This window comes from Amphiprion ocellaris, chromosome 15 (assembly GCF_022539595.1).
Source record: "Amphiprion ocellaris isolate individual 3 ecotype Okinawa chromosome 15, ASM2253959v1, whole genome shotgun sequence".
Lineage (NCBI taxonomy): Eukaryota > Metazoa > Chordata > Actinopteri > Pomacentridae > Amphiprion > Amphiprion ocellaris.
The window spans coordinates 10,369,618-10,390,692 of record NC_072780.1 but is presented as its reverse complement, the minus strand read 5'-3'; the positions used below and the strand labels follow the sequence as shown (position 1 = coordinate 10,390,692).

General features: G+C 39.5%; 2 protein-coding genes across 8 annotated transcripts in view; one reads left to right on the top strand and one right to left on the bottom strand.

Moving 5' to 3' along the window:
• The window catches only part of elmo1 (engulfment and cell motility 1 (ced-12 homolog, C. elegans)), a 114,114-nt gene extending 106,070 nt beyond the window's left edge, over nt 1-8,044 (top strand). For all 7 annotated transcript variants that reach the window (XM_055018067.1, XM_055018065.1, XM_055018066.1 and 4 more), the window contains 4 exons: nt 1,427-1,534; nt 1,846-1,928; nt 4,882-4,959; nt 6,520-8,044. In XM_055018067.1, coding sequence (XP_054874042.1) covers nt 1,427-1,534; nt 1,846-1,928; nt 4,882-4,959; nt 6,520-6,720 — 470 coding nt within the window. In that variant the 3' untranslated portion in view covers nt 6,721-8,044. The remainder of the gene's footprint in view (nt 1-1,426; nt 1,535-1,845; nt 1,929-4,881; nt 4,960-6,519) is intronic.
• Nucleotides 1-21,075, bottom strand: part of pex1 (peroxisomal biogenesis factor 1) — a 174,569-nt gene that overhangs the window by 128,887 nt on the left and 24,607 nt on the right. The window lies entirely within an intron of this gene.

Sequence of the window (21,075 nt, the reverse complement as noted above, 5' to 3'; positions counted from 1 at the left end):
GCTCGCTGCCAGCTCAGCTCGGTTCGTACCTTGGCAGGAAACCGCTAAAGAACACCGGGTTGGCTGCAGAGGCTGCTGGTGGAGGAAGCGACCAACCACTCTGGTAGTTACAGGCCTTTACAGCTTGAGGATAAGTCAAGACATCAGCCATTAGAAAATTAAACCTGAAATAATATGTCTTCTCAATAAAACCTTGCTTAAATTTGGGTGCAAAAGAGGTGTTTTAAGAGCTTTGCATTAAAACAAAGACTTGAGTAGAGCTTTTTCAGACAAGAATACATTTTTGAAGATCTTGACCTTGTGGGGAAAACCAATGCATGATGCCAATATCATAGAAAATCAGTTACGCAACTAGTCAAGGTGCTAAAATATTTGTAACATCTTCCTTTTTGATAGCCTAGTCTGGAACATGTCCATTCATTTTGTATCTTCATTAAATCCAGATCAGCTAGTGACAGTTTCATTCTGCACTCAGTGTTCTCCCATTTGTTTTTTTTGTTTTTTTTTAATATTTTAGCTATAGTTAAACAGCATGTACATGAAGCATCAGTTAAAGACTATGACGGATGTGGACCGACCCAATAGCCAAGCGCTTAAGGCATATACCACATGGGGACAGATGCCCAGAGCAAAGAATTCCCAGTCGATTTCCAACTGGCTGAAACATTTGCTGCATGTTATTCCCCTGGTTTCTTCTCCCTATTCCTATCTGTCTCCACTGCAGCTATCAATTCAGACATGAAAATGCTTAAAAAATAATCCTTTAAAGCAATGCAGATTATGAGTACATTTCATAATGAGGATTTATTAGTATACAGGTGTTGCCTTCTTTATTTTGCACTGTACACTTTGAGGAGTACGATACTTTACTGTCATTTAAACAGAGCCTCTAGTATTTAAATTATAACATGCAGGAACACCAAAGAGCCTTTTTCATTAAATTATCTCAGTCGTCCTCTATCCTTTGTCCTCTAAGCAGAAAAAGCATTTTGGATCTTGTGCATCTGATAATCACCTGCCGCATTTTAGAATTCATTTGGAAGTTTCATCTGGTCACAGTTGAAGGTTTTGTGATTTCTGTGCCTCTTTTTAGCAAGCCTGCATGTCCTTTCTGTGATCTTGACTTGAGTGTGTATTTTGCTGTTGAATCACTGTTAAAATGATAAAGGCCCACTGTCTGTTTTGTTGCCCATCAAGATCCCTCCTCGTGGAGAGCATCACGGCCCATCTGTGGATTTTCCTCAAGGCTGGTTTTTTTTTTTTTTTTTGTCACAGATTTATTTTTTTTGCCTCGCTAATTTTCTCTCCTGTTGATGACTCATGCAAATCCATAGTCGTATAATGCCTTTTGCCAGCCACTGTTTGTTTCATAACTCCTCTAAATCTGTCTTTTACTCCCTTCTGTCTTCTTGTCATTTCCTTGCAGATAAGTTTTGGTATTGTCGTCTGTCCCCGAATCATAAAGTCCTGCACTATGGAGATCTGGAGGAGAGCCCTCAGGGAGAGGTGCCCCACGACTCTTTACAGGACAAACGTGAGTCAAATTACTATTATATCCAGCATTGTATTGCAGTGTGTATTTTGTATCTGACAATATGAATTTCCAAGTACACACATAGCCCCAAAACACAATATGAGAAGTAAACAACCAACTGTGACAGATACTGTTGGCTTTTTATAGTCGGTGTAAACATCAGTTTTACTTATGGACTTTGCACAGTGACAGATCTGGGGAGAATTATAAATTTTAATCACTTGGATTAAGCAGGCACCCATGTGGGATGTCACAGTTGTCACAGGGATGTTGTTGTTGTTGTTATGAACCCACTCCTGTCCTCTCTGCAGTGCCTGTGGCTGATATCAAAGCTGTTATCACCGGCAAAGACTGTCCTCACATGAAGGAGAAGGGGGCCCTGAAGCAAAACAAGGTGTGTTAGTGTGTGTCCGTGTGCATGCATGTGTTCGTGTGCACACGCGTGGGTGGATGGGTGGGTATCCAGGCGAGAGAATGTGTTTCTGCGTTCGTGCCAGTTGCATAACTTGATGCCCGTTACATAATTTTGCTTTGGGAAATAACACAATAAGTCGCGTCTCGGTGCCCAGCACAGAGAGAGACGCATCTATCAGCGGGGTTGTGTAGAAATAAATTACTTAATAGTCGCACAAGAGCCACCGAAACCATCCCGGCATCTTTTCTTTGCTGTTCAGATGTGATAGTAACACGTGGGCCTGCCCTCTGCGGTGCCTTAACCAGGATGAAAGAGCCATCTTGCCTGCATCTGTGTACACACCAGACCTTCCTCTCCCGCACTTTTCCTCTGCAAACCGTCGGCCCCCACCCGCGGGACTCTGATATATTGGATCTTGGATAAATAGCCTTGAAGACAAAAGAGCATGCCTCCTCCCTGCTTTGTCTCCTTTATTACCTTGTCGATAAGCGCAGGTCTAGGAGAATGACCTGAGGGGGGTCTGTGGGCTGTCTAGCAGGCCTGTCCCAGCCTTGTGAATGAGAACATAAGCACATTTCATTACTCACTGTTACAAGGCCAGCCAAAGTCACCTCTACGGGATTTAGAACGGAGCTGGCATGTGGACCATTTGTAGGACACTGATATAGAGGTGGCGAAATGTGTGACCTCTCTTAAATTCTTCTAAATATAATCATAGCAAGCAGTTCTTAATTGCTTTCATTATATTTTTTGTAATAATTCCATACAGTGTGTCACCATCTGTGCCTCAAGACTTGTGTTTTTCAGAAAACAGGTGCGCTGACCTGGAAGAGAGGTTTGCCTGTCATCTGTGCTGCATTTTGCATCTCATTTCTGAAGCGCACCTTTCAGCTGTTCTTTTCCAGACATTTTAGACAGGATCACAGAAGCGACTGGAGGATGCGTGATAAGTGTGGCTGATTGCATGTTCTGCTGTATTTGCTAATGCTCGCGCAATTTCCGATGGGTCCGATTTTGTGTGGAAAATCCTCTGCAGTCTAAAAGAGCAGGTGCAGGTTTGTGCGGCCTTATTAAAATAATGCTGTTGTGGGAGAGAGAGAGAGAAAATTAAATTAAGCAGTGTTTAATTTAAAACGCAAAGATAGCAAACACAGCAGCACAGGAAGGAGAGCTGCACTTAATTAGTTCATAGAAAGAAAAAAAAGAGCTGCAGCAAATGTTTTATTATACCAAATAAAGAGGGGAATTGTCTCTGAGGTCATAAACTTGAAATATTAACAAAGTTGTTAATGCACTGTGGGGATTACATTCGTTTCATTTATTAAATGTTGTAGGCATTATCTATATCCACCACCTTGTTCATTTTTTGCCATGCTAGCTGCACAGCTCTATGAATGTTCACCGCTTCAGTCCACATTGAAATATCCCTCTGGTTTACTGACTGTCAGGGAATTGTGTATGAACATTCCAGGTACCCTCAGGAATAACTGGAATTATCTCATACTTTGTTAAAGTTTTTTAAAGTACAATATTCATCAGCCTCAGCTGTACTTTATATTTAGTTTCAAAAAAAGACATCTCCATCTTAATAGCTAACATGCTAAGCTAAGAAGGTAAATATGTGCAAACATCAGTGCTTAGCTTAACTCTGAACTCTAAGCAGTTTTTTTGTCACATTTTTACCCACTGTGGGCTCATTTTTCATAAATTCCTAGTCCTTTATAGAAATTGCATGGCTAGAAGTAGAGGGAATTGAAAAATATCTTCTGTGCAGTATGACACAGTTATATACCATAAATTGTTACAAAGAAACTACAATCAACATCTGCAACGTGCGTTTGTTTTTTTTCATATGGTACCAATGCTGGGAAAAAAATGCCTCTACATACTGTAGACATTTTTCTAGTTACATTTTTTATTTGTTTTCATACTTTTCTCCACTACACTGGTTGTAGTTCATCCTAATTCAACCTGTATGTACTTGCATTTTTGGCGCATGACTGTTGGTCACTAATAGCTTTGTAGCTGCACTGAGAAGCACAAAATTTTTTGTCTTTTAACAGAATTTGATTAATGCAAAGAATGTATTCCCAGTGAATATTTAAATGAGACATGTAGAATGAAGTGATTCTGATGACATATCAGGATTTTAAGGAATGAAAGGAAAGATTTTGTGAAAGGCACGCCATAGTCCAAGGTCTGACAATTTTTTTTTACTGTTAACAACCTTTGTTTCTGATAAATGGTGTCATTTTGGCGATTATTTTTAAAGTTAAAATGTCTTTCAAACCTGACGGCAGGTTTTGGGGTTCAGAGGGTTAAAACGGCTCCACACACTGCTGAGAGAAGTGTTTCTGTTTCAGCATCACCACATCTTTTCTTCTTTGAGTTTTCTGATCTAAGACAAATCTCACCACTGAGCCACATCTTTGAAGCTCTCCTTCACAGAATGCACCTCGGCTGCAGTCCCACTCTCTGACTGTGTAATTACCTGCTGCCTTGGTAAACCAGACGCTAATTTCACGCAGATTGCAAACACACATTTAATGAATTGCCTGCTTGTATACAAATCCGGCTGTGTCCCTGTTCCGTCCTCGTACTCCGCTCAGTTTGTTCCCTGCAGTAGATCATTTAGATTTCTGAGTGTATACACATGAAGTCACATCACATCCACTAAACATTTTACGACGTCAATATCTGGCTGGTACAAGATGAGTTAATGTGTAGCTGATGTAGCAGATGGCGATGAGACGTGAGGAGGAGAGGGACACTGCACAAGTTTGACAGCATTGTGATGTAAATCTCACCTGTTATTCCTTTTTGTTTCTTCTCCCTTTTTCCTTTTATCTCCTATCATCCCACCTCCCCCACACTGTCACCGTCTGCAACTCCTGCTCTGTCTCTCCTCGTCCTCTCTCTGTCCTCTCTCCAGGAGGTGTTGGAGCTGGCCTTCTCTGTCCTCTACGAGTCAGACGAGTACTTAAACTTTATTGCTCCTGACAAGCATGAGGTAAGTCTGCAGCGGTCCACCCTGTCGTTGTTGACAGTGTCAGACAGAATGGACACGTGTGATCGCACAAAGAGATATGCTCTTCTGTATACACTGCTCACAGTGCAGGTAAAGAACTGAGACATACATGATGGACTATGATGCATGTTTTTTGGAAATTTTCTACAACTTTTCTCTAAGCTATCTGCCAAGAAAAATGGCTATAAAATAAAAATGTGATACTGACAACCAAAGCTAGGATTTGGCTGCTTTAGGAATTAAAATTGAAGTTTCTTGTGAACAAAAGTGTGTATTGTATCATTTGCATGGTTTAGCCAGATACAAACCAAATAGGATCAGGACAATTGTCTATTAGTGGTCGATAATTTTACAAGGTACCTTTATTTGAATTTACAAAGGAAAATGTGAACAACATGAGAGACACAAGTCAAATCTGATAAAAATCCAGCTAGTAAGACAGCACCAGGCAAGCTTTGTTTAGTAACACAATGTAAGATTTCATATTAATTTCAATATTTTGTAGTATTTTGATAACATAATGAGTCATTGCAATGGAATAGGATTTAAGCTTGCAATTATGCATGGAGGATGTGGATAAAATCATCATTCTTTCATTCAAACATTCGTTTAAGCTTCAAACATCACTGAGATTTCCTTCATTTGCAGTGATGGTTAAGATACAGAGGAATATGCAGATTAACAGTTCATAAAAAGGACAATACTCAGAAGAATTACACATTGAGGTGAAGTAGTTTGAAATCATAGTCTTCAACTGTTCAAATGAGACACTTCAAGCAAGCTTCAGCGTGTCCTGTGGTCCAGTTTAACATAGAATTGTATATGTATGTATTCCTATTCAAATATCATAACTAGAATAAGACATAATCATCATCATAATGTATTTTTTCTGGCAAATCAAGTAAGAAAAGTAGAGTTTCATCGGGTATAAGTGGTGTAGAAGAAGCGATGACAGTGTTCGTATTACGCAGAGTTTGCTTGAAATGAACTTTACTTGGACTTGTGACTTGATATTGACTTGTCCCACTTTACTTCTCTTAACTTTGGCTCATCCCAAAAGACTTCAGAACAGCTCTGTTTGTAAATAAGTAATACCTATAATCCCTGGGAGTTTGTCGAACAGAAGGGAAGCGTTCTTGCTTTTCATAGATTTGGGTCAGATATTACTGAACGCTACACGAAGGTCTAATCCTAGAAGACTTTCACAAAGACAACTCACATCATTTTCACATCATTGCTTGGATCCAGAAACTTTTTTGAGCTGCTTTGTTTTAAACATAGAACTTTGTATTTAGGACAAAAGAGAAGAAGGTGTCCCTGCTCTATTTCTCCTGAGTCACAGGAAACACAAACCTTCCTCCCTTTATGATCAGCTGCTTTTATTCCTGCATGTCTCCAAAGAAGGTGGATCCTTTAAGTTTGGAAACATGTATTTATTTGAAGTTTGTAGACTTTGAAGGTTTTGTGTTTATAATTTGGATTTCTTTCAATTAGGATGGCTTTAATAAAAATGTAAATGTATCTGTGCCCATCTCTCTGCAGTACTGTGTGTGGACGGATGGTCTCAACGCCCTCCTGGGTAAAGAGATGACCAGCGATTACACCAAATCCGACATGGACACCCTGCTGTCCATGGAGATGAAGCTTCGCCTCTTGGATCTAGAGAACATCCAGATTCCCGAGGCCCCACCCCCGATTCCCAAAGAACCTAGCAACTATGACTTTGTTTACGACTGTAACTAGACGTACGATCCCCACCCGAACGAACCCCTACTGTATTCACTGGACCAATCCCCCTTTTTCTTAAAAACTGGAACAAAAAATAGATAAAACCATATAATATAAAAAAATGAACTGTGATTGAAAGGAAAAAAAGGATTTATTGAACCATTTTCCTCTTGCTTCTTGGTAAACCTTTCTAAGGGAGAAAGTGGTGCATATTGACCGTTGCACTTGAGGGACTAGGGGCTGATGCGGAGTCATCAGGTTGCCATGGAGAAGAGAAACCAGGGAGTGTTTGTTTGGCCTGTCGCTGGTCGTCCTCTGTCTTCTTCTTCCTCGCTCTCTTTCTGTCTGATGTTTCCAAACATTCACTTCTTCTTCTTCTTCTTCTTCTTCTATTTGGCCGCTGTCATTTTGCTCCAAGACTGTTGTAGACAAACGCTCAGAATATTCCATTTGATTCAATGTCATTGTTGTCCTTTTTTTATGTTTATTTTGTTATTTTTTTCTCAGGGCTTTTGTGGGGAGGGATGACGAATGCAGGGATCAGGACGGTGGTTGTGTAGTTCAGGAGTGGGGAGGGACATGGGAGGGTGTTATTTTTTTGTTTTTTGTCAACTTCCCAGTAGTATTTCCTGTCACATTCCCACTTGCAGTATTTGTGGCAGCCAAATGTTTCCCCAAGAGGCTGAATTACATTTTAAAATTCTACATTCTTTGAAAACTGTCTCATATCTACTCTGTCCAGCTTCACTTATACTGAAGACTGTTAGAATAAGTCGATTCCTCAAAATCCAGGCATTATACTACAGTAAAAAGAAAGCCTCTCTTTTGAATATTAATGTTATTAACCCATCGCTGCTTATTGCTTGTTGTACACACCTACACAGCGGCTTTGCCAAAAAAAAAACAACTGTAAAAACAGCACCATTGTGAAACACGTTCAAATACACACTCGTCTCTCCCTCATTTGAGTCTCTCTCCTTGTAAAGACTGCTGTACACAACATTCCTAAGCAATATTTGAGCTTTTTTTGTTTATCATTTGTAAGATGATCATAATTTAGTGATTTTTTTTATTGTGAAACTGCCAGGTAGTTGGTATTGCAAAGTGTAAAGTTAGTATTTGGTAAAGGGAAGTTGACTTTTTTGGTGCGTGTTCAGGACTACGGGCCACAAAATTGAGAGTTTATGTATTTTTTTAATTTAAAAACAGATCATGGTTGTTATTTCTAGTATGATTTATATATTTTCCCCTTCCTATTTAATGCCTTCTGATGTTTTTCTTTAGGATTTTTCAAAGCCCCTCAAAACTGCTGTTTACATTAAAGATTTAAGAACTGTAACGACTCAGTGCAGTTCCTCTCTTCAGTGATAAACTACAGACGCTCAAAGGATCCTTCATACTTTCTGATGATGTCTTTTGATTAAAAGCAACAAAAATCTCACTTTATAGTTTTCTTAACTAAGTTACACTCGATATTGAATCATTTTTGCTGATTTAATCCACTCATGTTGACACACTGTCACTTTAACAGTTCAAGAAGCAGCGATAGATTACGACTTTAATCTTCACAAAAGCAATTTAATGTTCACAGAAAAGGAGCTAAAACATGATTAACAAAAAAGAAATAAATTGCTCATTAAAGCCCTTCAAAACTGTCTGTCCTGTTCACATGTTGGCACACAAAACACACAGTATAAATACATGCAAATGCATTTTAAATATGAAGATCACGCAGAATTATTTATTTTTTTTAGCAGTCTGCACCTGGGTTACACATTTTAATATCTCAGGTATCAAAAGTTACACTAAAAATGCATACAAACTCGGTCTAAATCATGAACATCATGAGGTGTGTAATGTACACAAAACACATTTTGACTGTTTTCCAGTGCAGATCCCTTAATATGCACATATTTTTCCACCAAATTGCAGAGAAGGAATTAGGAATTAAGATATTAATATGCCTATATCATGTTGGCCCGCTGGCTGCTACAGACGTGAAATACAATGCTTTCTCAAAGCAAAATAAGACAGCTGTATCATATTACATGTTAGTATTATGTAATATTTTCTAACTGTAAGGTTTTAGCCTGTCAGTGTTCTTTTAGGGCATGAATGTATTTTATTTTGAAGCCTTCATCAGCTAATCCAGATGATAACATCATGCATCTCAAGTAAGTTGAATCTCCGCATTTTCATTCTTTTTGCTTTTGCACACAAGCACATAAAAACAGCACCACCGTCCCTTACACATGACTGCACAGAAAGAGAAAGAGGGAATAGATTACTGGCTGGTCACTGACAGTCCTCCTCGTCACGTACACCTCATGCTCGGGTGGGTGGGAGCTGTCATGCAGAGAAACAGGGTCTCTCCACCGCCTCCACCTACACCAGGTTCACCTTCTGTCCAGCTTAGCTTGCAGATGCCTTGTGAGCCGCTGCAGCTTCAGTCAAAGCGACATAAAATATGGCTTCAAGAAACCCAGAAAAAAAGGACAGCATTTGATGCTTCTCTCACAGAAAATGTCTGTGTGCTCTATTAAGCAAAATCCCGCTGTATAAATCTCCCCATTTGGCTTAAGTTAAACTTTCTAACGTATTGAAGTGTGCAGAAAATACCACAGCTCAATATCTCTATTAAATAAAGCAGCGTTTAAGTTTACTGAGTTATTGTCAGATCAATCAGATCCTTAAATATTTATGAGGAAAAAAAATCACATTTGGTGCTTTCTGATTTGATGATCGAGGCTCTGCTTTGTTTTTAAAGTGAATATTTTCTGTCAGTTTTCCTCTGTGTGTGTTGGTCCTTGGTTTTGGTGCCTGAGTTTCCCATTACATGCCTGGCTGTGTCACAGGATATTTATTTCCCTACACACAGGTCATGGCAGTCCCCTACTCCTCAGCGTGTGACACCATTTCCTGCTTGATGGCTCTATCTAGCACCCAGCCCAGGAGCCTCCACTGAGCTCCGTCTTCAGGGGAACATTGTTCAGTCGCTAATGGGAGCTGATGCCCCTATGCTCATTAGAAATGTAAGCCGATGCCTAACGGCGTCTGTCTGGCACTCTCTTGGGCAAAGAAGGAAACGTTCTCTCTTGCCTACCACCCAGTCTTTGATTCAGTCACCCCGTCTCTCAGTCACACACAGCATGCAGTTATTTGAACAGCCACACTTAAACGGCTCTATTCCTGGGAGGGGGGAGCTGTGGTGAGCTGTGGGCCGGGCAGAGCCGGGCCGCAGAGTGGATTACTCACTGGAGCTGATGGCCCTGATGAAACTCTATTAGCCACTCGTTAGCAAAAAAATGGAAGAGGAAACACAAAGGAGAGAGCAGCCAGGAGAGAGCAGCCAGGGGAAAGATGACGTTCATGCACATGACAGACAGAACTATTCTGAGTGTGCACAACTTTCTATATAGCAGCTTTACACTAAATATGATTTTTTTTTTTTAGATTCTCCAAATATAGATGGATGGATGGATGGATGGATGGATTATCATTGGAGGCATCAAAACTATGAATGAACGCATATGGAATTATGTAGTAAACAAATTGATGATCTTCTTGGTCAAACAGTCCTTACACAGCCTGGAGGTGTGTTTGGGGTCATTGTCCTGTTGGAAAATAAATGATGGTCCAACTAAATGCAAACCGGATGGGATGCCATGTGGCTGCAGGATGCTGTGGTAGCCATGCTGGTTCGGTGTGCTTTCAGTTTTGAATAAATCTCCAACAGTATCACCAGCAAAGCACCTCCACACCATCACACCTCCTCCTCCATGGTTCATGGTAGGAACCATGCATGTAGAGACCATCTGTTTACCTTTTCTGCGTCGCACAAAGACACGGTGGAACCAAAGATCTGAAATTTGGACTCATCAGACCAAAGCACAGATTTCCACTGGTCTAATGTCCATTCCTTGTGTTTCTTGGCCCAAACAAATCTCTTCTGCTTGTTGCTTTTCCTTAGTAGTTGTTTCTTAGCAGCTATTTGACCATGAAGGCCTGATTGGTCAGTCTCCTCTGAACAGTTGATGTAGAGATGCGTCTACTACTAGAACTCTGTGTGGCGTTTATCTGGGCTCTAATCTGAGGTGCTGTTAACTTGTGATTTCTGAGGCTGGTGACTCAGATGAACTTATCCTCAGCAGCAGAGACTCTTGGTCTTTCTTTCTTGGGGTGATCCTCATGTGAGCAAGTTTGGTTGTAGAATTTGATGTATTTTTTGCGACTGCACTTGGGGATACACTCAAAGTTTTTGCAATTTTCCGGACTGACTGACCTTCCGCTCTTAAAGTAAGGATGGACTGTTGTTTCTCTTTACTTGCTGATTGGTTCTTGCCATAATATCGATTCTAACAGTTGTCAAATAGGGCCATCAGCTGTCTACCAACCTGACTTCTGCACGACACAACTGATGGTCCCAACCCCATTAAGAAGGCAAGAAAATTCCACAAATTAACCTTGACAAGGCACACCTATGAAATGAAAACCATTTCAGGTGACTACCTCATGAAGCTCTGAGAGAATGCCAAGACTGTGCAAAGTAGTAATATAAGCAAAGGGTGGCTATTTTGAGGAATTGAAAATATAAAATATATTTACAGTTATTTCAGTTATTTTTGTTTGTTTTCGTCAACCAGTTTAACCATTTCATCATCCTGCTTTTCAATCCTAAATATTCAAAAGATTAGGATTTTAAGGTCTCTTTTTGCCTTTGTTTGACACTTTATACTTCTCCCCATGTGGTTCCAGAATGAGTCAGTTAATTCTTTTGTACAGTAACTGCAATATTTTCTATTATTTAAAAGAAAAAAACTACATTTCCTTCATCTGCTTGTACTGCCAAAGGGTAGGTAATTTACTAATGCTTATGTATGAGCTTCTCAAGTAAAACTGATTAATAGTGAATATGATCTAAATCCAAAATTGGCTGAGGATGAAAATTATGAAAATGAATCAGATTAAATTTACTGACAAATAACATTATATATAGTACAGGAGGAAAAGGAGCCACATACCGGCTGTTGCATGTTTAAGCTGCAGTACATTGCTTTTTACTGCCAGACTATTGCAGTGCAAACTGCTTCTGTTATTTATTTGTTTGTTTTTATTGAGATATTAATCCAGATTTGCCTGACACACACATTCAACCTCAGATTTCTGTGAATGCTATGGCTATAAAAATCCCTGTCAATTATTTATGGTAATTACACTGTGTGTTTCAGAGTATGCATATGTGTGAGTGGGAATTTGAATATGCATACTTTAAGCTGCTGGAAAATTTCAGTAAAGCTTCAGTGCAAGCAGCTTTTATGTACCCAGATTATCTTTATTCCCTGAGGTGCTCACTGCCAGGTGTGTAGCCCTGTGAGTGTGTTTGTGTATATGTTTGTGTGTTTCTGTGCTCGCTGGCCTGCGAAAGGCAGTGGAGGAGAGGACTTGGCTGGCCTCATTACAACTTCATGCAGAGTGCGTGACAGCAGCCTGAGGGCGGCAGCCAGCAGGGTGCAGCTCCTCTCCTCGTCCAACAGGACACACTAATCAAATCATATTAAGGCTGGAACTGATTTCATGGGCACGCACACTTCCTCAGCAGGCTCTGTGACAAGTTGGCACGGCATCCACACTCGTCCTTCTGCACTCATTAGCAGCCACTTGCTAGTGTTTAAGGGTCAGTCCAGACAAACACAAACAAAATAGTTCCAATTAAAACTATTGACAGTGAGGTCTGCATGTTTTCCACAGCAGTGAGCACAGCTTGATTTTTCAAATCTGATTTTTCATTGCAGTCGGTATGAACATGCTTTAAAATTCCAATGAGATGTGCAGATATCTCAAAAACTCAGCAAATGCAACCAATTTTCCAATTCAGATTTTTTGTGTGTGTAACAAAGATGAGGTAATCCTTTAAACATTGTTAGAGTTGGAATCGATCGTGTGCTGGTTGTTGCTGTCGTCTTGCTTTTGTTTCCATTGTTGTCTCAGACGTCAGGTCAGGAAGCTTGAGACCTTGTAGAGATTTCACACTGCATCATCAAAGTGTCTTCAGAGTAGGAAAGGATTAAGGGTGAAGCCAATACAAACAAAGAAACCATACTTTTATTACTGAATGTGCTGCCATAGTTCAGTCTCTCCCTAAGGGCATTATTGACAAAGTGTTGTCTTACTCAAGTAAATCACAAATCTAATGGTGCCAAAATAGCAGCTATAGGGCAGAGAAAAAATATGTGAGAGAAGTTTTCCTGCACATCATTTGTATTGACTTGTTTTCTCAGCTTGTTCTCTCTGAGTCTCTCATTACTGGGGACATTTGTCCAATGTGGAGCCATCAGAGGCTGCAGAGAAGCAGCTCTGCAACACCGCTGCTATTGATGACTGGAGGAGCAGATCCATATCCCTCATTCATTATTATTCACCTGACCTGAGGGCAACAATCTCCAGACTGAGCAGTGCTGCAAGCTGCAATTTCTAACTGAATGTGATTGGTACCTTGAGGTGCTGAGTCTGAATAGTGTTACTGATTAATAGTTCTTCTTCAAATCTCTCTCTTGTTATTGATTCAACTACTAAAAGCTCATCTCTGTTTATCAAAGTTACATATTTAGAAGTTTTTTTTGGCCTTAAAATTACTTAGATATTCCACTTAATTCAGAATGTGAGGACCTATGAAGTTCCCACCTCTTTCTCCACCAACCCCTCTGTTACTCACTGCAGCCCAAGCACACCAGCGCACCTCCAACTCTGCTCAAACACTGTAAAACTACTCTACGCTACATGACAAGCTGTAGTTTGCAAATCTCCACCCTGCAAGTTAACAGAATTGGTTCCTTAGCTTCAGTGTCAGATGTTATCACGGCACTTTTTGCATGAACAGCTTTGGGCGGATGTAGCCAGCGGCGTGAAGCTTCATGCTGACTAAACTTGGCTGTGTGTGTGTGTGTGTGTGTGTGTGTGTGTGGGCCCACCACTGCCGCTTCTAACTGGTGAGACAAAGTTTGCGCCATTGGTCCTATTGTTCGGGTGACTTTGCTGTGGTTGTGTGTGGGACATTGTGATTGTGGTGTTAAAGCTATGGGGGAATTCTATCTTTTATTGACTGAGAGAGGGATAAATTTAGACTGACACTGAAACTGGTCATTAGGAGTATACGGGGACAAATTGAGGGTGAAAATAAAAAGGTTTATATCTAGCAGACAAAATGTTATTTATTTATTTAATTTTTGGGGAAAGTTTGAGTTACTTCTTTTATGTTTTTGTCTTATTGATCTTGTATGTTTTGTGTTAGAGAATTTATTTTATCAAATCTTATATTAAATAAGGCCTCTAATCATTCATTTTGGCCGAAAGTAAAAATCTCTGGGTCTCATTTCTGATTAGAACTTTTATTAGATATCTACTGTCTATTTAGTATTTACCTTTATATATTCACGAACCCAAGCACCCACCATTCTCGAGTAATTGCTTCCACAGAGTGGCTGTATACGGGTGCGACATATAAAAAACACTGTAGGTAGGTAACAATCTTGATATTCATTGATCAAGGACTGTTGGATTATAAAAGGCTTTCTAATCCATCTTGAGAGAACCATAAAAGTAATGTAAATGATATGTAAATGTTGTGGTGATCTGTGGTGATGGTTGCTGCTGAGACATTTCACTTCGACACACCTCATGATGATGCTAAAATGGCAATCTGATATCAAAATACAGAAGTCATTAAGATTCACTCCCTGAGGATCACCACTGTATATGCAAAATTTAATGGTTTTCCATGCTGTTAAAATATGTCAAACTGGAGGAAAACCATGCCGCTAGCATGGCGACATTAAACATCAGCTTTACATTTACAGCAAACCTTTGCTTGGTAGGTAAATTTCTACTCTGAACAGGCAGATGACTGATAACTTCTCCTCTGGCTGCAGCACCTGGAGCCCCAGGGCTGGATTATCAGGGCAAAATGATTGCATTAACCCAGAGAAAGATCGTCCCACCATAGTGGGAAATTGTGATTTAGATAAATGGATACAACTCCGACATTGATTTCCACGTCCACCCCAACAGCTACTTAAGCTCAGCAATCTCAGTAATGAATCCGAAAGTCTTATCTTCACTGGTGGTGGTCTGTGGATTGATTGAGGAGCTTTCCACACACTGCTGCAGTCAGTCAGCATTTACAGGCACAACAAGACTAATGCATGTCTAATAGGCTGCAAGAGGTGTAGCCTGCCAAGATGTATTCACTGTGCATCGCTTGAAAACTGTCATAGATGACGAGAAGTCAAGTTTATTTGTATCACCAGTTGCCAAATCTGAAACGACTTCGGACCAGGGCCAAGCTAATGAGATGAAAAGTTTGGATACTGCAGCTAAGAAAACAATCTCACCACAAGATGCATTTAGTGGCTGTTGTGGAGATTTCAGTCATATCACTAAATTTGTCAATTTCACTTCAATAATTGCCTTGCCTCGTTGTCAATTTAAACTAGGGAATTTCTCCATATTAAACCTGTGTTAGTCTTCAAATTGTTGAAGCTCAAATAACTAAAAAACAATAGTGTCTGTATTTTAAAAAATGCCCCACATTTTCTTTCACCTTTTATCATATTCCTGCTTGCCAGGAAATGTACCTGTCAAGAAGAAACAAAATCTAACTGAGCTAAAATGGTCCCAGAGTCGTCTGTCATCTCTGTCTCTCACTCTTTTTTTCACATATAGATTTTAGTCACACCCCACCACTGCATCTTCTACTTTGATCTCCTCTTTATATCAGTAAGCCACCCTCATCTCTCTTCTGTATCATCAACATCTTTTGTTCTATTTCGGCAAAAAAAAAAAGCAGCAACAGCGAGTGAACATGTCATGCACAAGGCCTGTTCTCCTTTGCATTGGTGAGGATCTAATTTTAGTAGAGACTGATGCCCCTTGATGTTGAAAATGTACAAATGCTTTGTTTCAAACCCTTAAATCCCTTTGAAGAGTAAAAGCACCACTGAGGAGGAGGTGACGAACAGAGACTTTTTTTTAAAAATGTGACAATAAATGAGCTAAACTCTGCCTCAGGTGCCTATATTTTGGGCTGTGAGGTTTGCTCCTCTAATTACTCATGAGTTTTTAAAAGTCACCATATGTTCTGCAGTGTCAGGCGTTGATAAAGGAGACCTGCGGGGAAAATGAAGGATGGATGGTGATGTACTGGAGACCACGGGGAGTGTCTGTCTGATGCACCGATAAATCTTTTGGATTCCCCCCACTGACAACCAAAGCTGCACCAGTGATGGGTGGAGGGAGTGGCTTCAAGTAATGTTTGCAAGCATTTTCTTTTTTCAAGAAACAATTGAATCTGGCCTTGTCCCTGGAGATGGCAGGCAGAGAGTTTCCTACATTATCCCCAATTATTTTGTCCAAATCAGGCTTTTTTTGTCTCCTGTCTGGATATCTTTGGCACCAGACAGTCCCATTAGAAAGAAATGCTTCTCATCAAAGTCATTTCTCCTCCTTTGTGTGTTTTAAAAATGCATTCTTCAGTAATTTATGACTTTGCCTCATTGCAGGTGTGAGAGAGATTGATTAGGCAGAGCCTCTCCCACTGAGCCATTTATTCATGCTGCGTTGTGTGGGTTAGACACAAGACCAAGGCAAGCCAAAAGCAGTCTGGTGCCTCTATATTTACCACTGCAGAATCTGCCAGCGCCTCTTTCTGTGTGTGTGTGTGTGTGTGTGTGTGTGTGTGTGTGTGTGTGTGTGTGTGTGTGTGTGTGTGTGTGTGTGTGTAGGACGACAGCAGGCATATTGCTTCAATTGGAGAATATTCTCAAGACAGCTCGCTGCAAAAGCCAAAGAACAATTTGAAGACGACTGTCTCAGGTAAGCTGTTTCAGATTCCCTTGGACTGTTCAGTCAGGAGTTATTGAGATACAGAAGCTGCAGAGAGTTTCAGCCAAAAAGGCTGAAGTTAAACTGAAGGCAGCAGGAAGAGCTTTAATAATTAAAATGTCTTTAAAGTTGTTGTTTTTTCATTCCTTTTGCTTACTTGTGTAAATTGCTGCACTTAATTCATACAGAGTACACACATCACATGCAATCTTTAAAGTCTTAAGCTGTTTTTGAAAGCATGTGGTTGATTAAGAGAAGGGAAAGTTAAAAAAAATTGGGCTTCTGAAATTAAAGTTGGTGGCAAAACCGAGGGGCTTTGTGATCTGCTGTCATGCGTTTTGCCCATTTTAGAAGATGATTTTCAATTATTCAGTATCTTGGTTTCAGAAACTGTGATTGAAGTGTCACAAAAGCTGTATATCAAACTACTTGAAAGCAACCATACAGCTTATATGTAGTAGATTTGGTGTTTTAGTCTCTAAAAAAATGTGTGTTAGGTTTAAGGTGAATGAAAGTTAGATGGACTTGAGATGGTTTCTTGAGAGATTTGGGGATGTGTGGCATGTTAATGTGCTCATTACTTAACATCTCACAGCTGAAATTTTGTGGCACTCAGCTTAATATGGCTCACTTGGAGCTCTAAATGTGATTGTGACATTCAACAGTCTTGCTTGATTGAAGCTTAAACCAAAATGTTTGAAGGCCAATGTTCCTCTAGATATTACATTCACTATTTACTGTGCTGGTTGCACTGATTTTACTACAAGAAGGTTAAAATGAGCTTCTCTTCCTACAGCCAGTTCAAATCATTCTTCATTTAATGTCTGATAGCTTAAATCCTCCTCAATTTATATTTTTATATGTAGCCATTAAAATAGATTAATACTATATGATAGGAATATTATCATGGATTCCTATCTAATAGTTTTTGCAATGAAATGACGCATATAGCAGCCTAAGATCACATTTTTAAAATTGTATAATAACTCCATATTAGAGGAGTCCCTGCATATGCAGTCATGGTACACCCACACCAGGATTTTCACTCTGTGTAATCATAGTTCTCTGTGGGGTGTAAACAGATATCCACCCAAATGTTGTGCAGCCTGTACTATGAAGCAGGTTAAACCAGAATATCTTTAGTTATCTGACTTCAGTAAGCTTAACAACTGCAATCAAGCCAAACAGTTATATGAAGCAGGTTATTACCTCTCCGAGCACATTTATTATAAAAGGAGCTGTGGTGGTACCATAGACTCTATATAAAAGATACGAGACGTAAAAATGGCTTCAACCTGCATTCTATCCAACTGCCAGCAGGGGGCAACTCTTCTGGTTGCCAAAAGAAGCCTGATTGTATAGAAGTCCTTGAGAAAATGACCCTATTTCACATTTGATTGAAACATTTTGTCAATAAGATTATGGTCTTGATTGCTAGTTTCAAGACTTTATTTTAATACTGCATGATGTTCATTTAGTAAATTAGTCCCATTTAATGTAAACTGGACATAGAGGAGTGGGCTGGACAGTGGCTCAGTGGTTAGCATCGTCACCTTGCAGCTAAAAGATCTCCGGCCTGGACCTGGAATCTTTCTACATGGAATTTGTGTGTTATCCCTGTGCATGTGTGGGTTTTCTCCGGGTACTCCAGCTTCTTCCCACAGTCCAAAAACATGTTGAGGTTAATTGGTGATCCTAAATTGTCTGCAGGTGTGGATGTGAGAGTGTTTGTTCGTCTATCACCTTGTGATTGACATATTACTACCATATTGGTGTGCGTAGTGTCCTTGAGTTGTCAGTCAGATCCAGGGGAAAGGACAAAGATGTGACAGTTAAATGCCAAATTTGTATCTTCAAAACTGAAGTCCAAAAACCAATGGATAATATCAAAATTGCTATGTGCATCATTTATGCAAAGTCTATGATTGGCACCAGGTGACCAAAAGCAAACATGAATCAGTCTTGAGCTGCATATTCCTCACAAGAACAAGCTATAAACTTAAACCAATATGAGTAGAATATTTAAATTAGTCAAGTAAATTTAGATAACAAACATCACCGCGGGATCCTAGCATTTAAGCCGGTTAGATAAATTTAACATTTATCTTATTTCTCTACTGAAAAGTGACAAAAACGTCATAGTTTAGTATGTCGTCCAAAATGTCACTAAAACGTCATGGTATAGTATGTCGCTCTAATGACGTCATAGAAAAGCCTTTAGTCCACAAAACGTTACGTCCCGGCTATCTGAAGTAGGTGAGGAGTAACACAAAAACAGTCCAAACGCTGGTTTGCAGAGGGTTAGATGAGTATTTATTTGAGATTAAGTTTACAACAACACAACATGTGAGGGGCTTAAAAGCAAATGGTAAAATAAAAATAAATCAACAGAACTAAAAGTGAACTTCACGTTGACATTGATGGGCATTCCAACCAGGAACCAAGTAAAAGATAATCAATACGAAAAAAAACTCTTCCTGTTCACCTCTTTAAACCCAAAAACACACCGCAGTAGCACCCTAAACTAAAACTACCAATGGGTTTCCTGTTTTCCTTTCTGAACAATTCAAAGGTCCCTCTCTATCTCCCCACACATCCACCAACCACTGGAACACATCTCCAAAGTTCTGCCAGGCCAGCTCAGCTTCCCCTCAGAAGAAGTTCCACCACCTGCCAGATGAAGGAGCCTTTTGAGAGGCAGCTGGCATCGTGATTGGACTGTACTTTGGTCTGTTCCAACCCAGCTTCAGCTCCAGAGACGGCAGGCAGGACGAGTCAACGGAGGCCGGGTGGACGAAGGCATGCAGCTGAGTACAATCCAGAAAACAACAGAGGAGGAGTGCAGGACCAGAACAAACAGAGTAGCATGGTATGTCTCTTAGAAAACATCATAGTATAGCCTTTGGTATGAAAAAAAACGCCATCATTTACATCGTATATTGTACAAATAACAAGTCAAAGGAAAGAGACATACATTGTAGAACTGTAGTAATTGTGGGCTCACTGATTTACTGATTATCAGTATTTTATTTTTTACCGATTTACGGTAATAAATACATTTAAAAATGGCGCTACTTTGGCTCTGAACCTTTATCTACCTATGATCGCTCTGTCTTCTGGAGTGATTTGATTGGTTATACGTCACGAATAAAACTCCTTTAACTTAACATCTGTAAACAAAACAAAAATGTATCAACAAAGTTTTCTGTTAGAGTTTGTGTTCTTCTAAGTTTAACTCCAAGGTTTTAAATCCTTTCATTTACTGCAAATGAATATCTACTCCAAATGTCTCACTAATAATCATTATCAGCCTTAAAAACCCACAAAACACCCCTCTATACTTGACCACACTTAGTATAGTCCGGTTCCCCCTTCTATAAATCTGCTTGGAATCGTCCACTTCCTGTTTGTCAAAGTGGCCTTCTACCTGGGCAGGTTTTGTTGGAGCTCATGCAACAAACATTTTGGGTAACTGCACATTAATATGGATGGATGACACTGAATTAGAGTCTGTTTTCATGAGACTGAGTTAAGATGTGTAGCTCTGTCATTAAATAGGAAATTATTTCTCAGAATTCACAGAGAAAAGTCTGAAATGTTTGCTAGGTTAGCGTCCCACATGTTCTTTGGCTCAGCTAAAGCTAACTCTCTCCAACTTCTGGATCTCTTGACTTGCTTGTTGTTAAAATATCTTGCTAGAGGTGCTGAAGCTCAGAAAGTCTGAGATGTTTGTTCAAAATAAACTCATTCTCAAGTCTCATCTGAACTGTCCTCTTTTGTTTGAACTTTCCCTAAACTTAGGAGTTAATGACAGAGCAGCACATCCAGACTCAGTCTCATTTATGTAGAGATTAAACTTCAGTGTCATTCATTGATGTTAAACTGCAGTTTTTCAAATGTTTGTTGCACATGCTCCCGACCAAACCAGTCCAATTGGAAGACGATGTGAAGAGAAAGCTCCAGAGGATGAATATCACACATTTACGTTGGAAATAAATGTCCTTTAATTAGACATTGTCATGCAAATGATGTTCAAATCTTTGAGTGTTTTGTTAATGTTTGTTTCTAAATGTTTTCTGACACTCGGCCCCAAAGATTAAAACCTTCTACGGCTCACAAGCTGCAACAATTCACACATTATCAACTATCTTTCTGACTAAACTAAGATAAAAAGTGAAAAACTGCCTGATTCCTGCATCATGAATGTAAATCTTTTTGGTTTTTCTGACAGTAAACTGAAAATATTTGGGTTTGACATTTTACAAACCAAAACAAGAAATGAATTAGTGGAGAAAACAATGAACAGATTAATGGACAAAGAAAATGTGTTTTCCAACATTACAAGATACATACAGTTTTAATTCAATTTTATTTATATAATGCCAATTACAGGTCAAATTGTCTCAAGACACTTTATTTTTATATTTTTTTGTCATATTTAAAATATGACAAAGTAAGAAATTTAAACCTCTTGACTAATCCAATTTATTATTT